Raw genomic sequence first — 22,586 nt, forward strand, 5'->3', positions numbered from 1 at the left:
TAGCCTCCCTCCGCCTTCGGGTGGGGGGACGGGTCCTGACTGTTTTTTGCGCTTACGCACCAAACAACAGTTAAGAGTACCCACCCTTTTTGGGTACACTCGAGGGAGTACTGGAGAGTGCTCCCCCGGGTGATTCCCTTGTTCTGCTGGGGGACTTCAACGCTCATGTTGGTAACGACAGTGAACCTGGAGAGGCGTGATTGGGAAGAATGGTCGCCCGGATCTGAACCCGAGTGGTGTTTTGTTATTGGACTTCTGTGCTCGTCACAGTTTGTCCATAACAAACACCATGTTCAAACATAAGGGTGTCCATATGTGCACTTGGCACCAGGACACCCTAGGCCGCAGTTCCATGATCGACTTTGTAGTTGTGTCATCGGATTTGCGGCCTCATGTTTTGGACACTCGGGTAAAGAGAGGGGCGGAGCTTTCTACCGATCACCACCTGGTGGTGAGTTGGCTGCGATGGTGGGGGAGGATGCCGGACAGACCTGGCAGGCCCAAACGCATTGTGAGGGTTTGCTGGGAACGTCTGGCAGAGTCTCCTGTCAGAGAAAGTTTCAATTCCCACCTCCGGAGGAACTTTGAACATGTCACGAGGGAGGTGCTGGACATTGAGTCCGAGTGGACCATGTTCCGCACCTCTATTGTCGAGGCGGCTGATCGGAGCTGTGGCCGCAAGGTAGTTGGTGCTTGTCGTGGCGGTAATCCTAAAACCCGCTGGTGGACACCAGCGGTGAGGGATGCCGTCAAGCTGAAGAAGGAGTCCTACCTGGTTCTTTTGGCTCATAGGACTCCAGAGGCAGTGGACAGGTACCGACAGGCCAAGCGGTGTGCAGCTTCGGCGGTCACAGAGGCAAAAACTCGGACATGGGAAGAGTTTGGGGAAGCCATGGAAAATGACTTCCGGATGGCTTCGAAGCGATTCTGGACCACCATCCGCCGCCTCAGGAAGGGGAAGCAGTGCACTGTCAACACCGTGTATGGTGCGGATGGTGTTCTGCTGACCTCAACTGCGGATGTTGTGGATAGGTGGAAGGAATACTTTGAAGACCTCCTCAATCCCACCAACACGTCTTCCTATGAGGAAGCAGTGCCTGGGGAATCTGTGGTGGACTCTCCTATTTCTGGGGCTGAGGTTACTGAGGTAGTTAAAAAGCTCCTCGGTGGCAAGGCCCCAGGGGTGGATGAGATCCGCCCGGAGTTCCTTAAGGCTCTGGATGCTGTGGGGCTGTCTTGGTTGGCAAGACTCTGCAGCATCGCGTGGACATCGGGGGCGGTACCTCTGGATTGGCAGACCGGGGTGGTGGTCCCTCTCTTTAAGAAGGGGGACCGGAGGGTGTGTTCCTACTATCGTGGGATCACACTCCTCAGCCTTCCCGGTAAGGTTTATTCAGGTGTACTGGAGAGGAGACTACGCCGGATAGTCGAACCTCGGATTCAGGAGGAACAGTGTGGTTTTCGTCCTGGTCGTGGAACTGTGGACCAGCTCTATACTCTCGGCAGGGTTCTTGAGGGTGCATGGGAGTTTGCCCAACCAGTCTACATGTGCTTTGTGGACTTGGAGAAGGCATTCAACCGTGTCCCTCGGGAAGTCCTGTGGGGAGTGCTCAGAGAGTACGGGGTATCGGACTGTCTTATTATGGCAGTCCGATCCCTGTACGATCAGTGTCAGAGCTTGGTCCGCATTGCTGGCAGTAAGTCGGACACGTTTCCAGTGAGGGTTGGACTCCGCCAAGGTTGCCCTTTGTCACCGATTCTGTTCATAACTTTCATGGACAGAATTTCTAGGCGCAGTCAAGGCATTGAGGGGTTCCGGTTTGGTGGCCGCGGGATTAGGTCTCTGCTTTTTGCAGACGATGTGGTCCTGTTGGCTTCATTTGGCCGGGATCTTCAGCTCTCACTGGATCGGTTCGCAGCCGAGTGTGAAGCGGCCGGAATGAGAATCAGCACCTCCAAATCCGAGTCCATGGTTCTCTCCCGGAAAAGGGTGGAGCGCCATCTCCGGGTTGGGGAGGAGACCCTGCCCCAAGTGGAGGAGTTCAAGTACCTAGGAGTCTTGTTCACGAGTGGGGGAAGAGTGGATCGTGAGATCGACAGGCGGATCGGTGCCGCGTCTTCAGTAATGCGCACGTTGTACCGATCTGTTGTGGTGAAGAAGGAGCTGAGCCGGAAGGCAAAGCTTTCAATTTACCGGTCGATCTACGTTCCCATCCTCACCTATGGTCATGAGCTGTGGGTCATGACCGAAAGGATAAGATCACGGGTACAAGCGGCCGAAATGAGTTTCCTCCGCCGTGTGGCGGGGCTCTCCCTTAGAGATAGGGTGAGAAGCTCTGTCATCCGGGAGGAACTCAGAGTAAATCCGCTGCTCCTCCACATCGAGACGAGCCAGATGAAGTGGTTCGGGCATCTGGTCAGGATGCCACCCGAACGCCTCCCGAGGGAGGTGTTTAGGGCACGTCCAACCGGTAGGAGGCCACGGGGAAGACCCAGGACACGTTGGGAAGACTATGTCTCCCGGCTGGCCTGGGAACGCCTCGGGATCCCCCGGGAAGAGCTAGACGAAGTGGCTGGGGAGAGGGACGTCTGGGCTTCCCTGCTTAGGCTGCTGCCCCCGCGACCCGACCTCGGATAAGCGGAAGAAGATGGATGGATGGATGGATGGATGGACAGATAACACATATACTCCGCTGCTTCACAAGCCGCTGGATGTAGCCGGCAAAGTATTCCCATGCTAGCTAGCCGGTCTAGCAAGCACGCGTCATTCAGTCCAAAACGGCCCGATCTATCCACATTCAGAATTGTCTGGCGGTCGTAAGTGATCCCGGAGTGATCACACTGTAAGCCAGCCATGAAATTTGCAGAATTGTCCGGTATTTTTGCCAAATGTTCCATCTTTACCAAGAGCTCCTCGGCGCCGAAGTACATCCGGGAGATGCCATCTTGTTAAGAAAAGGCGTTAACAAAATAAAAGCATGTAAACAACATACGCAAATGTGCGATAAAATAATTGTCGGCGTTAATAGATTGATGAGTTAACGCGTAATTAACGCATTAATTAGCCCACCCCTAATATATATATATATATTCACTCTTCAGAGGACCGAGCTGTCACTTCTTCTTTGAGACGGGCCGATCTTATTGGAGACGCCCCCTCAAATTTGCTTCTACATGGTAGAGTTGGCCCTGTCAACAAGTTGTGTATATATATATATATATATATATATATATATATATATATATATACACAACTTGTTGACACAAAAATTTCGGTTCGGTACGTACCTCGGTTTAGAGGTCACGGTTCGGTTCATTTTCGGTACAGTAAGAAAACAACAAAATATACATTTTTGGGTTATTTATTTACCAAATTTGTAAACAATGGCTTGATCGTTTTAACATTGGGAACACTATAATAATTCTGCCCACGTTAATCCACATTAAACTGCCTCAAATTGTTGCTTAGATGAAATAAAATGACACAATTTTTCTTCTACATACAAAAAGTGCAACATTAAACAGTTTCAGGTCAACTCATCATGCTTAATTTATTACAGCACTGGGGAAGCCTGTTGAAGATTTTTATTATCTAAATGTTATATTTTTGTCAACATGTGATAGCATGGACCCTGCCATTCAAAACTAGGCTGCTACATTACTAATGATTAATATGACTATTGCTGAAAATTCATCCCTGACCACCATGGAGTTTATGTAGGCTTTATGATGCACTTGAATTATTTTATACACTATCAGAGACAGAAACTCTTCATTTAATATAATTTCCTTTTTTGCTGCTTCAACACACCGCGCGCACACTGCAAAATGAGTTAACGTTTTGCTAAAAGCTAACTAGCCTTCACATAAAGCCAGGACTGCGAGTGAGCTGAGCTGCAGTTTGTTTCTAGAAGGTCAACGGGCTCATAGTGATGTTTAAAAAGTAGTTGACTTGGAATATAATTTGGGGAGAGTGAGTTGCTCCCCTGCTAAAGACCTATCTGCTCGACATCGACACTGAAGACCTGACGACATGCGCTCTGAATACGCATTGCTGATTGGCTTTGTATGTAACCAATCAAATGGTTGTGTGGGCTGGACAATGCAGGGTGCTGTGTACAGAGCAGGCAGAACAGAGCGGAGCAGCTTGTTAAGACTAGCATAGGCGCCGACTTCATATGTTCGTGTGGAACTCGTTCGGTATTCCTCCGCACCGAACCGAAACGGTTCAATACAAATACACGTACCGTTACACCCCATATATATATATATATATATATATATATATATATATAAAGGCCATATCCCCCAGCCCTATATATATATATATATATATATATATATATATATATATATATACATATATATATATATATATATACATATATATATATATATATATATATAGGGCTGGGGGATATGGCCTTTTTTTAATATCTCAATATTTTTAGGCCATGTGATGATACACAATGAACACTTGATGCATAATCACACTGGTTTGATGATTCTATGTGTCTACATTAAAACATTCTCGTACATACTGCATTAATGTAAGCTCATTTTAAACTTTCATGTAGAGAGGGAAATCACAACTAAGTCAATTGACCAAAACTGTATTTATTTACCAGTTATTAATCAGTGGCACACACATTTTAGTTGAGTGCACTTTTGTGCATGATGTCACTAAGATGACATATCAAAACAACACTAAATTAAAGTGCACTTTTTGTACATATTTCCAATGCAATAGTTTAAAACAAATAAAGTGAACATTTGTGCATGATGTCACACAAGAAATTTCAATAACTGTCAAATATAAATGAGTTGCATAATAGGAAATCAAATAGTGTATCGTATGTCCTACTCTGGTAGGTTCCTGCGGACGTTATCTCCTTCTGTTGGTGACTATTTTTCTCATACGGTGTTGATGTGGAAGTGGTTGCCTCTGCATTTTGTTGGTGTGGCGACGAGTGGTGATGTTGACGTGGAGTTTCAAGCACTATTCATTCTCTAGCTGGTGACTTTTCAAATGATGCTACATATTAGCAGTCATGCTACTTTTTTAGCAAGGCTTTTGCCCCACACTTGACAAATTACGGTTGTCTGTTCGACATATTCCCGCTTGAAGCCAAACCACCGCCAGACGACGGACCCCGTGCTGTGTTTCTTGGGAATGAATTCTTCCTTCATTTGTTACCAGATTCGCACCTTCTTTTTCTCGTATTAATACCCGCACCACATCGTTAGCATCACAGCTTACGTTACCCATGCCGCTTCTTCTCTGCTTCGCGAGGGCGTATACGTATGTGACGTATGTAAGAAGGAGCGCTTGTTTTACGTCTCTGTGAGAAGAAGAGACAACAAAGAGTGAGAAACGCCTGTAGTGTAATGCCCGCAGCTAAAAGCAACTGCGTGAGAACGTATACTCGAATATCACGATATAGTCATTTTCTATATCGCACAGACAAACCCGCAATATATAGAGTATATCGATATATCGTCCAGCCATAGTATATATACACGCATATATATAGCCTATACATATGTGTACGTATTGTTTGTTTATATATATATATATATATATATATATATATATATATATATATATATATATATATATATATATATATATATATATATATATATATATACATACATATACATAGCTCGGTTGGTAGAGTGGCCGTGCCAGCAACTTGAGGGTTGCAGGTTCGATTCCCGCTTCTGCCATCCTAGTCACTGCCGTTGTGTCCTTGGGCAAGACACTTTACCCACCTGCTCCCAGTACCACCCACACTGGTTTAAATGTAACTTAGATATTGGGTTTCACTATGTAAAGCGCTTTGAGTCACTTGAGAAAAGCGCTATATAAATATAATTCACTCACTCACATATATATGTATATGTATATATATATATATATATATATATATATATACATATATATATAGGGGAGTCCAAACATTTTGATTTAGGGGCCGCATTTGGCTAAAAAAAATTGTATGTATGTATGTATATATATATATATATATATATATATATATATATATATTTACGTACACATATTATATTATTATAAAAAATATAATTGGATACGGCGACCTCCATAAAGTTTTGCAATCAATCAGAAATATTAAGCAGCTAAAATGTGCCAAACATGGACAAGTGTGAAGAGAGTGTGTTGCATTTTTCCCATCATGCATTGCAGGGGATATAAACGGATGTAATTTTGAATTCTGTGTGGTGCATTGAAATTTTTTATAATATCCACAAAGTTCATTGAGCAGGTTGTGTTCTGTGTGACTATGTGTGTTAATTTTTTTTCTGTTTATTCGCGCCATGAGTGGAAAATGTTAGGATTGTACACTTCAACCTGCAATTCATGGTCATTAACTTAAATTTGTCACGTTGTCCACCAGATGGTGGCAAAAGTGTAGCATTTGTACTGTCAGATATTCAAAATTATGTTGGAGGCACACTGCGGGTTAGATTACTTGATAAACTTGCAAAGTCTTGCGGGCCAAACTGAACACGCCGGCGGGACGCACCAAGCCTTTGGGGCATGGTTTGGACACCCATGTTCTAACCCTTCTTGGTTGCTTTAGAAATGTGATGATTGTTTTCCTATATCTTGTGCACAGGAAGGTAAGTAAGTACGTAACACCGTTTCTGGGTAGTCTAATAGTGGTCACATTTCATTTGCACACTTGGAGTAAATACTTTTCTCTTTTAAAGGAACAAGCGCCCACACCTGTTTCAAGTCCCACTGCTGAGAAGGTGAGAACCAGACTGCATCTTTGTCTCAATGCTAACACATTACCGCACATGTGGCCATTTTGATGTTTCTGCTACGCTGCATTTGTTTATACATAATAGAACTGGGTTCTGTTTTTATCCAAATACTCCGGCTTCTTCCCATACTCACAAGCATGCATGCATGTTACCTGCATGACTTTCAATTGTGTGAAAAGTGATTTTTCTACATGTGCCCTGCGATCGGCTGAAAGCCAAAGTGTGCCTCGCTTCCTTCCCACCCCTCACCTGTGGCCCATGGTGATGGTATTAATTAATTTGGAACATGCAAACAGTTACATCATGGCGCATCACATATTTCCAGTTTCTCATTACATGTCTGAAAACAGAACAAGCACTGTAGAATGTAACACAAAATATTATTCTAGGTTTTTTTATTCCTGTCACTGTTTCCCACAGATTGCCAATATACTTGCGGTGGCCAGGGCGTGATGTCATTATTTAATTGACATATTTGTTCATGATTCATTTATCATATGTTTTCTTCTGACATGCTAAAAAAAATGTTACACACAATTAAAAACAAACATGTGTAATTAGTATTATATCATTTTTCAATTGTTGCTCCTAATTTAACACAGGTTGCACTTTCTCCTTGCCTGGTTTATCGACATATATTTTTCTGGCCTCCCTGAATGTTGGGATTTACTTTGCCAAATATGTAAACAGTATTTTCAATTAGGGCTGCAACTAACGATTATTTTGATAGTCGATTAGTCAACGATTATCTTAATGATTACTCGACTAATCGGATAAGAATGCGTCCACATATGGCTCTAATTTTTCCATCAACTTCTAAATGCAGGTGTGTGCTTACCAACAACTAATTCATTCATAAATATGTATTTATACTATTACTGTGCTGCTCATTCAGTTGTTACAAAACATTAAATTACTATTAAAACGTTCAATTAAAAGAAAGGAAAAGCAAAGTACTACATTTTTTTTTACCTTGTTTATGTACTGAAAAAATAGCAGCAAATAAAAACCAACAACATTGTTGTATTGTCGTCCCCACAATACAAAAATAAGTTAATAATACTAACACAAACACTCGTAACTGGGTTAGCATATTAGCTAATGCTAACGACGCTAGCTTCATTACATTATGATAGCACGTACAAATATGCATGAAACCACTCCAACAGACAGCACACACGGCGCAGTTGAGTAGGTAAGAATTGTCTGTTATATTGTAAAATTTACAATATAGACAGAATCCATACGAGTAGAAAAAATATGGAAGATTAGAAAAAGACGGGCACTTTTACTTGCAGTTCAAAGCATTAAACAGTAGGAAGCACCTGTAGGCATTCAACCGGCTGCACCTGCGGTGAGCAGACAACTAAAGGTGGCGCCATAGCACAAACAATAACACCATTTGCATGTTTAATGAAAACTATTTTGAAGAAAAATTCTGAAATTAGCCGCACCGTTTTATAAGCCGCAGGGTTCAAAGTGTAGGAAAATGTTTCTTATGGGGAAACTTTTCGATTTGCGAACCCTGTTCAAGAACCAGTTAAGTTTGTATCTCGAGTAGAGATGTCCGATAATATCGGACTACTGATATAATCGGCCGAAAAATGCTTTACAATGTGATATCAAAAAGTATCGGTTTCAAAAAGTAAAATTTATGACTAAAACGCCGCTGTACGGAGTGGTACACGGACGTAGGGAGAAGTACAGGGCACCAATAAACCTTAAAGGCACTGCCTTTGCGTGCCGGCCCAATCACATAATATCTACAGCTTTTCACACACACACAAGTGAATGCAATCATACTGGGTCAACAGCCATACAGGTCACACTGAGGGTAGCCGTTAGAGATGCGCGGTTTGCGGTCTCATCCGCGGATAAACCGCAGGTCGGGCGGGTGAAGTGACGAAAAAATAGATTTTAATTAGATTCGGGCGGGTGGCGGTTGAACCATCCGGAAATATTTGATACACATGATTCTGGGATCGGTATCCTTTGCCATTCAAAGAAACATTTAAGACCCGTGTCACAAACCGAAGAAGACAATAGGAGACGCTAATATTCTCTAAAATGACTGCCGGCGGTCACCCAGATAATAAGTAATAGGGCGTGCTATGAAGTCATTGACTTTGTCGCCCTCTACAGCATGTACGCTCTGCTTGTCAGTCCAGCAACATGTTGTGTGTGGCTTCCGCTGCAACACGCACACGACTGCAAGGCATACTGGGTGACACAGAGTACACTAATGGTTGTGATATAAACAATTTTAACACTCTAAGTAATATGCGCCACGCTGTGAAGCCACACCAGACAAGATTGACAAACACATTTTGGGAGAACACCCCCAGTAACACAACATAAACGCAACACAACAAATACCCAGAATCCTTTGTAACCATGACAATTCCTGACTAGCAGCAAACCCCGCCACCGGAATCGGTAACTAAGAGTTGGACAATATCGGAATATCGGAGATCGGCAAAAAAGCCATTACCGGACATCTCTAATCTCAAATTTCTGCTGTTTTGCACTTTGGAGCCCCCCCCCCTCGTGACCTGTTTCCCTTCCTGTGTTGCAAACTTGTAGAAGGCGTTGTCCCGTCAGGAGGAGCTGAAGGAGCGAGCCCGCCTCCTGCTGGAACAGGCCCGCCGAGACGCCGCCACCAAGGCCACCAACAAGAGCGCCCCCAACTCGTCGGGCGCGTCCGCGCCGAACAAAAGCAGCAGCGTCTGCGATGTAAGTCACCGTCTACGTTTCACGCCTCTTTCTCGGACTGTTGGGGTCAGCACGGGGTTCGTTCAGGCGGGGACGAGAGCTTGTCCAAATTGTCCCCTGCCCGGGAAGTGAGCACTTTGCGCCAACACTCACCTCCTCGTTAACTTCTGCTCACACTCTCTTGAAGATGTCAAAACCTGTAATGTCAACTCACCCCTCCTTGCCTTTTTTTTTCTTTCTTTTTCCTATAAACACTTCTGCCATTTTCCTTACCCCCTCACTCTTTGGTCATCCTCTCCACGCACAATTTTTATGACGCGCTGTCCAAACGTGTTGCCCCCCCCCGGTCAGAATTCCGACGCAGTGAGTAAATGCACGACAACACCTGTCAGCGAAAAAGTGCGTCGAAGGTAAAAAAAAAAAAAAAAAAAAGGTGGGAAGGAGGCAACCTGGCAAGTGAAATTGCCGTCCTTAAAGCCAGCATGCTCCACTGAACATAATACACTAGGAGGGCACGGGGGGTGGGGTGGGGGGGTGCACTAATGGACCAAGAGTTACCTTGGGAAAGCGCAGTGGTCAAATCTTCAGCGGCGTTAAAGAGGAAGAAGTGTGTAGAATAAATGCTGTTTGGTCGGAGAAATATCTAAAAGGCGGCAGCTGCATGACTCCATGAAGAAAATTGAGATATTTCTTTGACGTGCATGCAAATGTGCCGCCACACAATCTGAAGAAACAAACAAGGGCCTTTCAAGGACTGCTGCCGCAAAAAGTCCTCGGCCGGGCAAAGCGACTCGATTCGAGCCTTTTGAAGCGGCGAGGAAGAAGGTTGCCGTCCTCTTTCAAGAGGGCGGACCCTCTAAAGCAGGCGTGTCGAGCTCATTTTCACAGAGAGCCCCCTCGCGGTTATGGCCGCCCTGTAACAGTGAATATTATATGAATATAAATGTATGGAGTTTCGCCTCATGATGTTACATAATTGCCTGTGTATTTTATGAAGACCGTATTTTCCAGACCATAGAGCGCACTGGTACAAAACCCGTTTCCGTTTGAGTTGGGAAATTGTGTTAGAGGTAAATATAAACGGAATACAATGATTTGCAAATCCTTTTCAACCCATATTCAATTGAATGCACTACAACATGGGTGTCAAACTCTGGCCCCATCGTGTAATTTAATTTGGCCCTTGAGGCAATATCAAATTAACGTTACAGCTGGCCCGCCGTTATTACACAGCAGCGGTGCCACTGTAACACCGCAATTTCTCACACTTGCCAATCCTCCCGAAGTTCAGTGCCCCTCCCGAAAATCTCCCGGGGCAAGCATTCTCCCGATTTTCACCCGGAGAACAATATTGAGGGCGTGCCTTTAAGGCACTGCCTTTAGCATTCTCTACAACCTGTCATCACGTCCGCATTTCCTCCATACAAAAAGCGTGCAGGCCCACTCGCATATTTTATGCGGCTACTACACACACATAAGTGAATGCAAGGCATACTTGGTCAACAGCCATACGGGTCACACTGAGGGTGGCCGTATAAACAACTTTAACGCTGTTACAAATATGCCCCACACCGTGAACTCACATCAAGAATGACAAACACATTTCGGGAGAATATCTGCACTGTAACATAACATAAACACAACAGAACAAATACCCAGAACCCCTTGGAGCACTAACTTTTTCGGGACGCTACAATATGATTTGATAGTTACCTCAGAAGGCTGCAAATAGAAAAGAGACATTAAATTTGTATTTAAATTGTATTTGATATGCCATTGATATTTTTTAATTATCATTATTATTATTTGAAACTCGATTTCGCATGTCACTATAAAGTTACTGTATATAAGCCTTGCTTGTTCAATGTTCAATGCAAAACTTGTTTGGGTCCCTATTAAAAGGTTAATATGTTCAACTTTAGACCGCAGCTTTGTTCAGTTTTAAATTTTGGCCCAATCTGTATTTGAGTTTGACACCCCTGCACTACAAAGACAAGTTATTTGATGTTCTAACTCATAAACTTTATTTTTTTTTTGCAAAAATTAATTGACTTAGAATTTCTTGGTTGCAACATGTGCCAAAGTAGTTGGGAAAGGGCATGTTCACCACTGTGTCACATCACCTTTTCTTTTAACAACATTCAATAAACGTTTGGGAACTGAGGAAACTAATTGTTGAAGCTTTGAAAGTGGAATTATTTCCCATTCTTGTTTTATGTAGAGCTTGAGTCGTTCAACAGTCCGGGGTCTTTGCGGTCGTATTTTACGCTTCACAATGTGATGCGAGATTGATGTCCAGCCCTCCTGTCTGACTTTCTCCTCATTTCCTCAGACGCTCCCAAGGACGGTCGCCTAATAACCCCGCCCCCGCCCGCTGTCGCACACGGCGCTCCCGTGCGTACGCCTCGGCGGCAGATATTGAATTGTTTACACTTTTTTTAATAGAAAACATTGATCAAAGGAACACGACTGGCCCCGAGGCCAACGTGCTGATAATTGTGAGCGATTCAGATTAGATTACTTGATGTCTTGTTTTGATTAGCGTGTGTCCGTGTTATCAGCCCGCGAGGCCTGATGCCTTCTCCGTCTTACTGCCTATCTGTCTAAGTAGGTGCCGTGCTGTTTAGCATGCACAAGGTAGAATTTAATGAAATTAAAGCAGGCTTTCTTCTTCCAGGGAGGCTGCAAAGGAGGAAAGGGTGATCTGTCCACAGCGATGGTGTTTTAAAGCCCCCGCATTATAGTCATTTTGTGTCTGCCACAATATTGTATTGAAAATGTGATGTTCATCCTCTAATCTTGATGCTGAAATTCTGATGATTTATGCAAACCCCGTTTGCATATGAGTTGGGAAATTGTGTTAGATGTAAATATAAACAGAATACAATTATTTGCAAATCCTTTTCAACCCATATTCAATTGAATGCACTACAAAGACAAGATCAATCAATCAATCAATGTTTACTTATATAGCCCTAAATCACTAGTGTCTCAAAGGGCTGCACAAACCACCACGACATCCTCGGTAGGCCCACATAAGGGCAAGGAAAACTCACACCCAGTGGGACATCGGTGACAATAATGACCCAGTGGGACGTCGGTGACAATGATGACTATGAGAACCTTAGAGAGGAGGAAAGCAATGGATGTGATGTTCCAACTCATAAACTTTAATTTTTTTTTTTTGCAAATAATACTTAGAATTTCAAGGCTGCTACACGTGCCAAAGTAGTTGGGAAAGGGCATGTTCACCACCGAGTTACATCCCCTTTTCTTTTAACAACACTCAATAAACGTTTGGGAACTGAGGAAACTAATTGTTGAAGCTTTGAAAGTGGAATTCTTTCCCATTCTTGTTTTATGTAGAACTTCAGTCGTTCCACAGTTCGGGGTCTCCGCTGTCGTATTTTACGTTTCATAATGCGCCACGCATTTTCGATGGGAGACAGGTCTGGACTGCAGGCGGGCTAGGAAAGTTCCCGCACTCTTTTTTTACGAAGCCACGTTGTTGTAACACATGCTGAATGTGATTTGGCATTGTCTTGCTGAAATATGGAAAAGACGGCGCTTGGAAGGCAACATATGTTGTTCCAAAACCTGTATGTACCTTTCAGCATTAATGGTGCCTTGGGCACTAATGCACCCCCATACCATCACAGATGCTGGCTTTTGAACTTTGCGTCAATAACAGTCTGGATGGTTTGCTTCCCCTTTGGTCCAGTCCATGGTGGATCTAACATAATAGTGAGAGTTCAGTCCATAATGGATCTAACATAATAGTGAGAGTCCAGTCCATAGTGGTTTTAACATAATAGTGAGAGTCCAGTCCATAGTGGATCTGACATAATAACGTGAGAGTCCAGTCCATAGTGGATCTAAAATAATACTGAGAGTCTAGTCCATAGTGGATTTAACATAATAGTGAGAGTCCAGTCCTTAGTGGATCTAACATAATATTGTGAGAGTTCAGTCCATAATGGATCTAACATAATAGGGAGAGTCCAGTCCATGGTGGATCTAACATAATAGTGAGAGTCCAGTCCATAATTGATCTAACATAATAGTGTGAGTCCAGTCCTTACTGAATCCAATATAGAATCAGTTACTCCACACCAAACTCATCCAAGCAGGGCATTTGACCATGATTTCCCGAGCCACTGCCTTCCAGTGTAGACACTTTGTTGTTGTACAGTACATCATCTCAGCTACTTTGAGAGAGAGAGTGTGTGTGTGTGTGTGTGTGTGTGTGTGTGTGTGTGTGTGTGTGTGTGTGTGTGTGTGTGTGTGTGTGTGTGTGTGTGTGTGTGTGTGTGTGTGTGTGTGTGTGTGTGTGTGTGTGTGTGTGTGTGTGTGTGTGTGTGTGTGTGTGTGTGTGTGTGTGTGTGTGTGTGTGTGTGTGTGTCGCCCTGTTCTCCTGACCTATGCTCTCCCTCCTGCCACCCCTAATTGTAGCCCACAGTGAGTGTTTCTTTCATCAAAGGTCACAGGTCCACTTCTGTTCTTTGCTGTCCTCTATAGCACTTTCTCTCTCTGTCTTTTTCACCATCTACCTCTGTGTGTGCTTCTCTCCATTCTCCGTGTCCATCGCCAATAGTTGTCACGCACTTTTTACTTTGACGTCTCCTCGCCCCAATCGTCCGGCGCCCAGTGTTGTCATCCGCGCGGTGTTTGAACTCTCTGTTTGCAATTTTATGGGAAAAGTCTCTCCGCTTCAGGTCATCTTCTTCATTAGCAGATGAGAGTAGTAATTTCACAGCGGCCTGGCCATGTTAATTATCACCATTCACACAGTTTAGAAGCTGTGTGTGTGTGTGTGTGTGTGTGTGTGTGTGTGTGTGTGTGTGTGTGTGTGTGTGTGTGTGTGTGTGTGTGTGTGTGTGTGTGTGTGTGTGTGTGTGCGTGCGTGTGCGTCACCTGTTCACAGTATTTGCATGCTTTTGAGGTCTGGAGTGTGTGTGCTGGAGGAGTGCGTGCACATTCCTCTGTGTTTTTCCAGGTAAGAGAGTTCCCCTGCTCACTGACTCGTTGAGATTCCTATAATTGGGTCCTGTTTGATTTTTGCCGACGAGCGTCCCCCCGCCCACCCCCTCTCCCCTCCACCATCCCCTCTCCTTCTCCCGCCCCACAGGAGCGGAGGGGACGTCGGGGGTCTCTGCCGTACTGACCTGCGGCTCCCCGCCGCTCTCTGAACTGCTTTCCTCCTTTTTTTCTTTTTTTTTTTTGCACTCTTGCGACCAAAACAAGGCCTCTGCTTCTAAACTTATCATGCAGGCTGCAGAAAAAGGAGACACACAAAAAAACAAATCAAGCCTGCCACCATTGCCCTAACTCTAATCAACACTTTACACGTACTGAAAAGCAGAAAACAACACAAAGTGTTGGTAAAATCACTTATACCGTATTTTCCGAGGTATATAACGCACCGGTATATGAGTACCCTCTAAATTTGAGAAGAAAATAAAATGTTTCCATATATTAGCCACACTGGACATGCTGTGAAATTAGTTATTAGGGGCGACATAGCTCGGTTGGTAGAGTGGCCGTGCCAGCAACTTGAGGGTTCCAGGTTCGATTCCCGCTTCCGCCATTCTAGTCACTGCCGTTGTGTCCTTGGGCAAAGACGCTTTACCCACCGGCTCCCGGTGCCACCCACACTGGTTTAAATGTAACTTAAATATTGGGTTTCACTATGTAAAGAGCTTTGAGTCACTAGAGAAAAAGTGCTATATAAATATGATTCACTTCACTTATTTACACAGAAAGCTTTTGTAAATGTTTATTTACATACCTGAATTGTTTCCAAACGGTGTCTGCAACACAGCAGTAAAACGGCCAATCAAACAAAACAGAAGCTATTGTCATGGACCCACATTGCTCTCTAATCAGTCAAACGGACCCAATAACTCCACGGTGACGATTTGGTGAATTCACGAAACTGAAACAATACAAAAAAAATGCCATTGTAAGGTAATATGCAAATAATGCTAGCTTCATTGCATTATGATAGCACGTACAAATATGCAAAAAACACTCCTACAGACATCACACATGGGATGGTTTAGTAAGTAACAATTGTTTTAGTTATATTGTAAAACTTACAAACGTTGCTTGGAGTGATGAATGAAGAATCCCATACGGGTAGTTTTGCTATGGATGGCTAGAAGAAGGAACGACACTTCTACTTCCGGTCGAAACCTCTAAACAGTGAGCGAACTGGTCCAAAAGATGGCACAATAGCACAATCAATAGCACACCTTGTATTTGCTTGTTTGTTTGTTTTTCACTATTTGTATTATCCCCTCGGCGGGAAAAAAATCCATAAATTAGCCGCATCGTTTAATAAGGGCTGATCAAACAAAACAGAAGGGTAATATGATAATAATGGTAGATTAATTGCATTATGATAGCACGTACAAATATGCAAAAAAACACTCCTACAGACATCACACATGGGATGGTTTAGTAAGTAACAATTGTTTTATATATATTGTAAAACTTACAAACGTTGCTTGGAGTGATGAATGAAGAATCCCATACGGGTAGTTTTGCTATGGATGGCTAGAAGAAGGAACGACACTTCTACTTCCGGTCAAAACCTCTAAACAGAAGGGCACCACATTGAGCGAACTGGTCCAAAAGATGGCGCAATAGCACAATCAATAGCACACCTTGTATTTGCTTGTTTGTTTGTTTTTCACTATTTGTATTATGGCCCTCGGCGGGAAAAAAATCCATAAATTAGCTGCATCGTTTAATAAAGGCTGATCAAACAAAACAGAAGTCATCGTCATGGACCCACTAGCTGCGAAAGTTAGCTCTCCAATCAGATAAACCGACTCAATAACTCCACGGTGACGTTTTGGTGAATTTTACGAAACTGAAAAAATACAAAAATAATGTCATTGTAAGTTGATAATAATAACATATTTTAGCAAATGCTAATAAAGCTAGCTTCATTGCATTATGATAGCACGTACATATATGTTTGAAAACACTCCTGCATGCATCACAATTATTTTAGTTATATTGTAAAACTTACAAACGTTGCTTGGAGTGATGAATGAAGAATCCCATACGTGTAGTTTTGCTGTGGATGGCTAGAATAAGCTACAAAACTTCCATCCATCGTCATGTCTCTTGGGGCGGCATAGCTCGGTTGGTAGAGTGGCCGTGCCAGCAACTTGAGGGTTCCAGGTTCCATTCCAGCGTCCACCAAACGAGTCACTGCCGTTGTGTCCTTGGGCAAGATACTTTACCCACCTGCTCCCAGTGCCACTTACACTGGTTTAAATGGAACTTAGATATTGGGTTTCACTATGTAAAGCGCTTTGAGTCACAAAAGAAAAGCGCTATATAAATATAATTTACTCCACTTCTTTCATGATTGTGTATGATAGGTAAAATAAAAAATAAAAAGTGCAGTTCCCCTTTAAATTTCTACGAAATATCAAAGTGACCTCGCACAATTTTTAGATTTTCAGTAAACCACCCGCAGGGGAAAGAGTTTAGATTAGTGATCCCAACATGTCAAAATAAAATCAATCCCAAAAAAAACAACAGTAGAAATGTAAGAAATGGGACCAAAAGGTTAGTGTATTGAGAAAAAGCTGAAATGTTGACATTAATAACTAATAGTATTATACTTTGTGACCTATAACAAAAAGTCAACAACGTTTTTTTTTAAATACACGACATAGAACATTTGTTTTTCGCAGTGGTATTTATTTATTTAACAAAATAAAAAAAATTAAAAATGCCACCCGCTGTTTTGACTTTTCAGTATGCAAGTTGGAACACCCCGAGTTTAGACACTTCTGATATGCAAAATACGTATAAACACTCATCACTTGTTTTTTATTTTTTGTCCATCCATCCATCCATCCATCCATCCATCCATTTACTACCGCTTGTCCCGTTCGTGGTCGCAGGGGGGTGCTGGAGCCTATCTCAGCTGCATTCGAGCGGAAGGCGGGGTACACCCTGGACAAGTCGCCACCTCATTACAGGGCCTACACAGATAGACAGACAACATTCACATTCACACACTAGGGACCATTTAGTGTTGCCAATTAACCTATCCCCAGTTGGGAGGAGGCTGAGTACCCGGAGGGAACCCACCCAGTCAGAACATGCAAAATCCACACAGAAAGATCCTGAGCCCGGGATTGAACCCAAGACTACTCAGGACCTTCGTATTGTGAGGCACATGCACTAACTCCAGTATCACCATGCTACCCGTTTTTTTTTTTTTGTAGCTTTCTTATTAACTCCCTTTCTTCTCCAAGCGCCCACTTTTTTCCCCTTCTTTTTTTTCCCAGTCCTTAAACCCCCCCTGACTTCGGTCTTTTGAAGCATCTGCCCCTAATGCAACTAAATAGTTTGCTGGGAGTTCCTTTGCACGGTGTGTGTTGGAGTGTGTGGGGATGTGTCGTGGCTGAATTGGCCAGGGGAGAGATCAAAGGCAGTCTCCAAACTTGCGTGTACGTGTGTGCGTGCATGTGTGTGTTGTGGGTGCGTGTGTGTTGTGTGTGTTGTGTGTGTGTGTGTGTGTGTGTGTGTGTGTGTGTGTGTTAATGAGCAAAGAGAAATGCAGCTCTCTCCATTGCATCACAAGAACTGAACAAGCCATCAGAGAAAAAAGCAGTAACACGCACGCACGCACACACACACACACACACTCTTGCATGCCTGCTGTTCATCTTTGACACAATCACTTCCACCACTCCAAGAGAGAAAATGTCAAATGTTTTCAGTTTACCTTCCAGCTCTCTTCTGCTCCAAAAGCAGTTCAAATAAGTGTGACTTAGAACGCAATTCTTTCTGCTTCTTCCATTTTTAAAAGATACTCCAAGATATGTTTATTTTTTTACTTTGCTTTCAATTATTAGGGACCGATATCCCTTTGGGACAGAGGAACCTATTGAATATCTAGCATTTTATTATTCTTTATTATTATACCGCCGCCTCTTTGAGCTGTAATTTGACCCCCTTCACATGCTTCAAAACTCACCAAATTGGACACACACATCAGGACTGGCGAAAATTGCGATTTAATCAAAAAACCAAACCCCAAAACTCAAAATTGCGCTTTTGCGCCCCCTAGGAAGAAAACACAGACAAAACTGCCTCTAACTCCCAGTAGGATTGTCGTAGACACAGGAAACAAAAATCACCATGTGGGTCTCACTTAGACCTATATTTCATACACTGACAACCCCCAGCTAAAATCAACAGGAAGTTTGCAATTCCCCCTTCAATACAAAAGTTGGGTAAAAAATGTCGCTTTTTTTCAAACATGATCTCCTCTGAGGCCATTTGTCGTGTCGGCTTCAAATAAGCACAGAAGAGAGATTGAACCCTTCTGATTAAAAGTTGATGAGTTTATAACGAATCTAAGAGACTGATTTTTAATACATGTGTATACAACTTTTTCTCTGTGTAATAATCCACCTTCTACCGCTTGGGTCGCGGGGGCAGCAGCCCAATCAGGGAAGCCCGGACTTCCCTCTCCTCAGCCACTTCCACCAGCTCTTCCCTGGGGACCCCGAGGCGCTCCCAGGCCTGCTGAGAGACATAGTCTCTTCAGCGTGTCCTGGATCTTCCTCGTGGTCTCCTACCGGTGGTACATGTCCTGAACACCTCAACAGCAAGGCATCCTTATAAAATGCCCAAGCCACTTTACAACTGTTATTACTATGAGACTGATGTATAATACATGTGTAGACAACTTTTTCTCTAATGTAATAATCCATCCATCCATCTTCTACCGCTTGGGTCGCGTTTGGACACACCTCATTTCAATGCGTTTTCTTTATGTGAAGTGAAAACAATTTCAGATGACTATCTCTTAAAACTCATAGAGAGAATGCCAAGAGTGTGCAAAGCAGCAATCAGAGCAAAGGGTGTCTATTTTGAAGAATCTAGAATAGAAAACATTTTTTCAGTTATCTCACCTTTTTTTTGTTAAATACATAAGTCCACGTGTTCATTCATAGTTTTAATGCCTTCATTGACAATCTACAATGTAAATAGTCATGAAAAGAAAGAAATTGCATTGAATGAGAAACTTTTGGCGTGTACTGTACATTATAGGTTTGTATTATGTTTTGTGCAATGACAGCTTAAAAGTAAAAAAAAAACTGCCTACATGGCAACTTTGTGTTATTAATGTCAATATTGCAACATATCATTACATTAAACCTGTATGCTCTTCAATTGGATTTTGTTTTAGTAATAGTATTTTATTTACGTGCCTCCATTTCGACTGTGTCTTCCCCCCCTCAGCCATGTTGTTGTTTTTAGCGCTTCCATCTGAAGTCCAGATCGAACTAAACGCTACTTTGTATTAGAAATGGCAAGAGTGTAGGATGCACGTGCATGTACTAGCCAGTCTGCCCCACAACAAGAGGATAGAGAAAAAGAAGGTTATTGACTACAGCGTCGGACTACAATGGCCCTTCGGTTCAAACTTAACCATATATAGATAATCCACTGACGTCACCAATTTGTAAAAAGTCACTAATGTAGCAAATTCCAGATGGATCGTTTAGAGCAGCCATATTGGACCAAAAATACAAAAAACAAATCTGTCTGGAGCCGCAAAAAAATATAAGCCGTATATAGGTGTTATAATGAAGGCAACAAAGACGTAAGTGTCTAATTCAGCTATAATAGCAGGCTGATGCAAATCTTCGTTGACAGAAATGTTGATATTTAATATTTATTCTACACATTTTTACAACATTAGAAACCATGAGTAAATCGGAGGCTACTCAGAAAGTGAGATAACTCGTGGAAATTACTGGCATTTAATGGCCAAAAGTATAGACGTGTGTGTCCAAGTTAAAGGAAACGGCAGGCTGTCTTCTTTTAATAGATTTATTACAATCTTTGGCAAGCTAGGTAATGTTTGCTGTGGTCTGGAACAACATGGCATACAAACAACTATCTAAATTGTGTCTTGAGACATGCAAAACTAAATTATATACAAAGACGATAAAAGTAAAGGATATTAGATTATCTCAAATATACCTACACGTGAGTTATAATGATGCAATGTGTACATACAGCTAGCCTAAATAGCATGTTAGCATTGATTAGCTTGCAGTCATGCAGTGACCAAATATGCCAAGTCAATAAGATCAAAAAAGCTCACTTTTGTGCATTCACGTACAGTATAAAACTTTTGGTGGACAAAATGAGACAAAGGAGTAGTGGAAGATTTTACATGTAAACAAACTGTTGCGTCGCAGTCCACACTATGGTGAGTTGGAGAACTGCCAAAATTAGTAGGACAAAACGATGTTGCCCAAATAGTGTCATCAGTGAAGCATACACACAGACATTTTAAACAGTGGGCTTCCTAACAATTGGAAAGGGTTGCGTCATGTTTGTCCTTAAGCAAAAAACATACTAAATCATAAAAAAAAAATTTCCCCCGTCTTTTTGCATTTTCAATCCTTTATTAAAAATTCTCCAGAACTAAAGAACAGTGTGCGGCTCGAGAGCCGCGGGTTGCTGACCCCCGGTTTAGTGGAAGTGTGAAGAAAGGAAAGATTGTTTTATAATTATCTCTGCACTGCCTCCACTGTTTCATTTCACAACCTATGCAGATCCCAAATACACAACAGCAGGTACAATTACGTAAGAAATGTTGGTTAAAAGACCTTTATCTCGCTGAGATTAATTACTAGCTAATAACGGACAATAGGATTAATCACGATTAAATATGTTGATTGTTTGACAGCCCATGTTATAAGATATTTAGACAATGATTTTTTTTTTTTGCTGAGTCATTTTTAGTGGATAGTAAATCTATACTACACTGACTGCTCTACTTTTAGTACAGCCAAGTTTACATTACACAGTAAAGTTGTTTGCTGAGGTGTGATGGCGTTTGTCACGTCCTGTGCATGCTCTCAGAATCTCGTTGTCGTCGTGCGCGTTCATTAAATGTACCGCGCAGCTGCGGAGACGTCCACTGTGACGTGAATTCCCAAGGCAGCGAGGTGAGGTCTGTAGCAACATGCCACCTGTAGCGCCGCTACACAAAGTTGATGTCCTTCCCTCTCAACAGCAATTATATAAAGGGCAAGACCTTCCCATCCTACTCGCCTGTCGCTGACGTGTGTTTGTGTGTGTGTGTCTGTCTGTCTGTCTGTCTCTGTCTCTGTCTCTCTCTCTCTCTCTCTCTATGCATCCTGTTCTTCCAGTCCTGCTGCACAAGTGCTCTTTGTCCAGCACACACACATACATGCTGACACACAACACCAATTTTAAACAGAAGCTAAAGGGGCACAGCTCACCTGTCTCTTTAAAACATGTTGTGTGGAGTGTTGTCCCGATACCAATATTTTAGAAAAAATGTTCGATACTTTTTGTCATGTCTTGGTGATCATGTTTGGTTTGGCTATGTTCTGTTTGGTTTTTGCACTATGTCAGTTCCTGTTTTTTTCACTCCCTGCTTTGTTTCCATAACAACCTATTAGTTTTCACCTGTCCTCATGTAACGCACCTGATTCCTTTGGACTCATGCACCTGTTAATCACCACAGCACTATTTAAGCCTGTAGTTGCCAGGTAGTAAACCTGGCGACATCACCCTCAACAAACCCTTGTTATTCATGCTGATGATCCAGTGCAGTGCTTTTTCATGCTCGTTTCTTGTCACAGTAAGTGTTTTCGTTTTATTGTTCATAGTTCTGCCTTTGTGCTAGTTTTTGTTTTCAGAGCCAAGTTTTGTACCTCTGCTGTGAGCGTCTTTTGTTTATACCCTTTGTTTTTGGAGTACTTTCGAGTTAATATTAAAAGATGTCGTTACCTTCACTTTGTGTCCGATCCAGTCGCTTTGCACCACGGGAAAACAAACCGCACCAAAGTCCTCGTCGTGACACTTTTCTGAATAAACGGGACCACAAAAAATGGCATTATTGACTTTTTTTCTAACAAAAAATCTTACTGTACTTTAAAATAATGTTTCTTATTGCAAGTATGTCCTTAAATAAAGTAGTGAACATACAAGACAACTTGTCTTTTAGTAGTAAGCAAGCAAACAAAGACTCCTAATTTAGTCTGCTGACATAT

General features: G+C 42.6%; 1 protein-coding gene across 6 annotated transcripts in view; it reads left to right on the forward strand.

Moving 5' to 3' along the window:
* ehbp1 (EH domain binding protein 1) overlaps nt 1-22,586 on the forward strand; it is a 360,301-nt gene that overhangs the window by 206,987 nt on the left and 130,728 nt on the right. For all 6 annotated transcript variants that reach the window (XM_061911324.1, XM_061911326.1, XM_061911325.1 and 3 more), the window contains 2 exons: nt 6,736-6,777; nt 9,376-9,525. In XM_061911324.1, coding sequence (XP_061767308.1) covers nt 6,736-6,777; nt 9,376-9,525 — 192 coding nt within the window. The remainder of the gene's footprint in view (nt 1-6,735; nt 6,778-9,375; nt 9,526-22,586) is intronic.

The sequence above is a fragment of the Nerophis ophidion genome, linkage group LG09, assembly GCF_033978795.1.
Source record: "Nerophis ophidion isolate RoL-2023_Sa linkage group LG09, RoL_Noph_v1.0, whole genome shotgun sequence".
In the NCBI taxonomy this organism is placed as follows: Eukaryota; Metazoa; Chordata; class Actinopteri; order Syngnathiformes; family Syngnathidae; genus Nerophis; species Nerophis ophidion.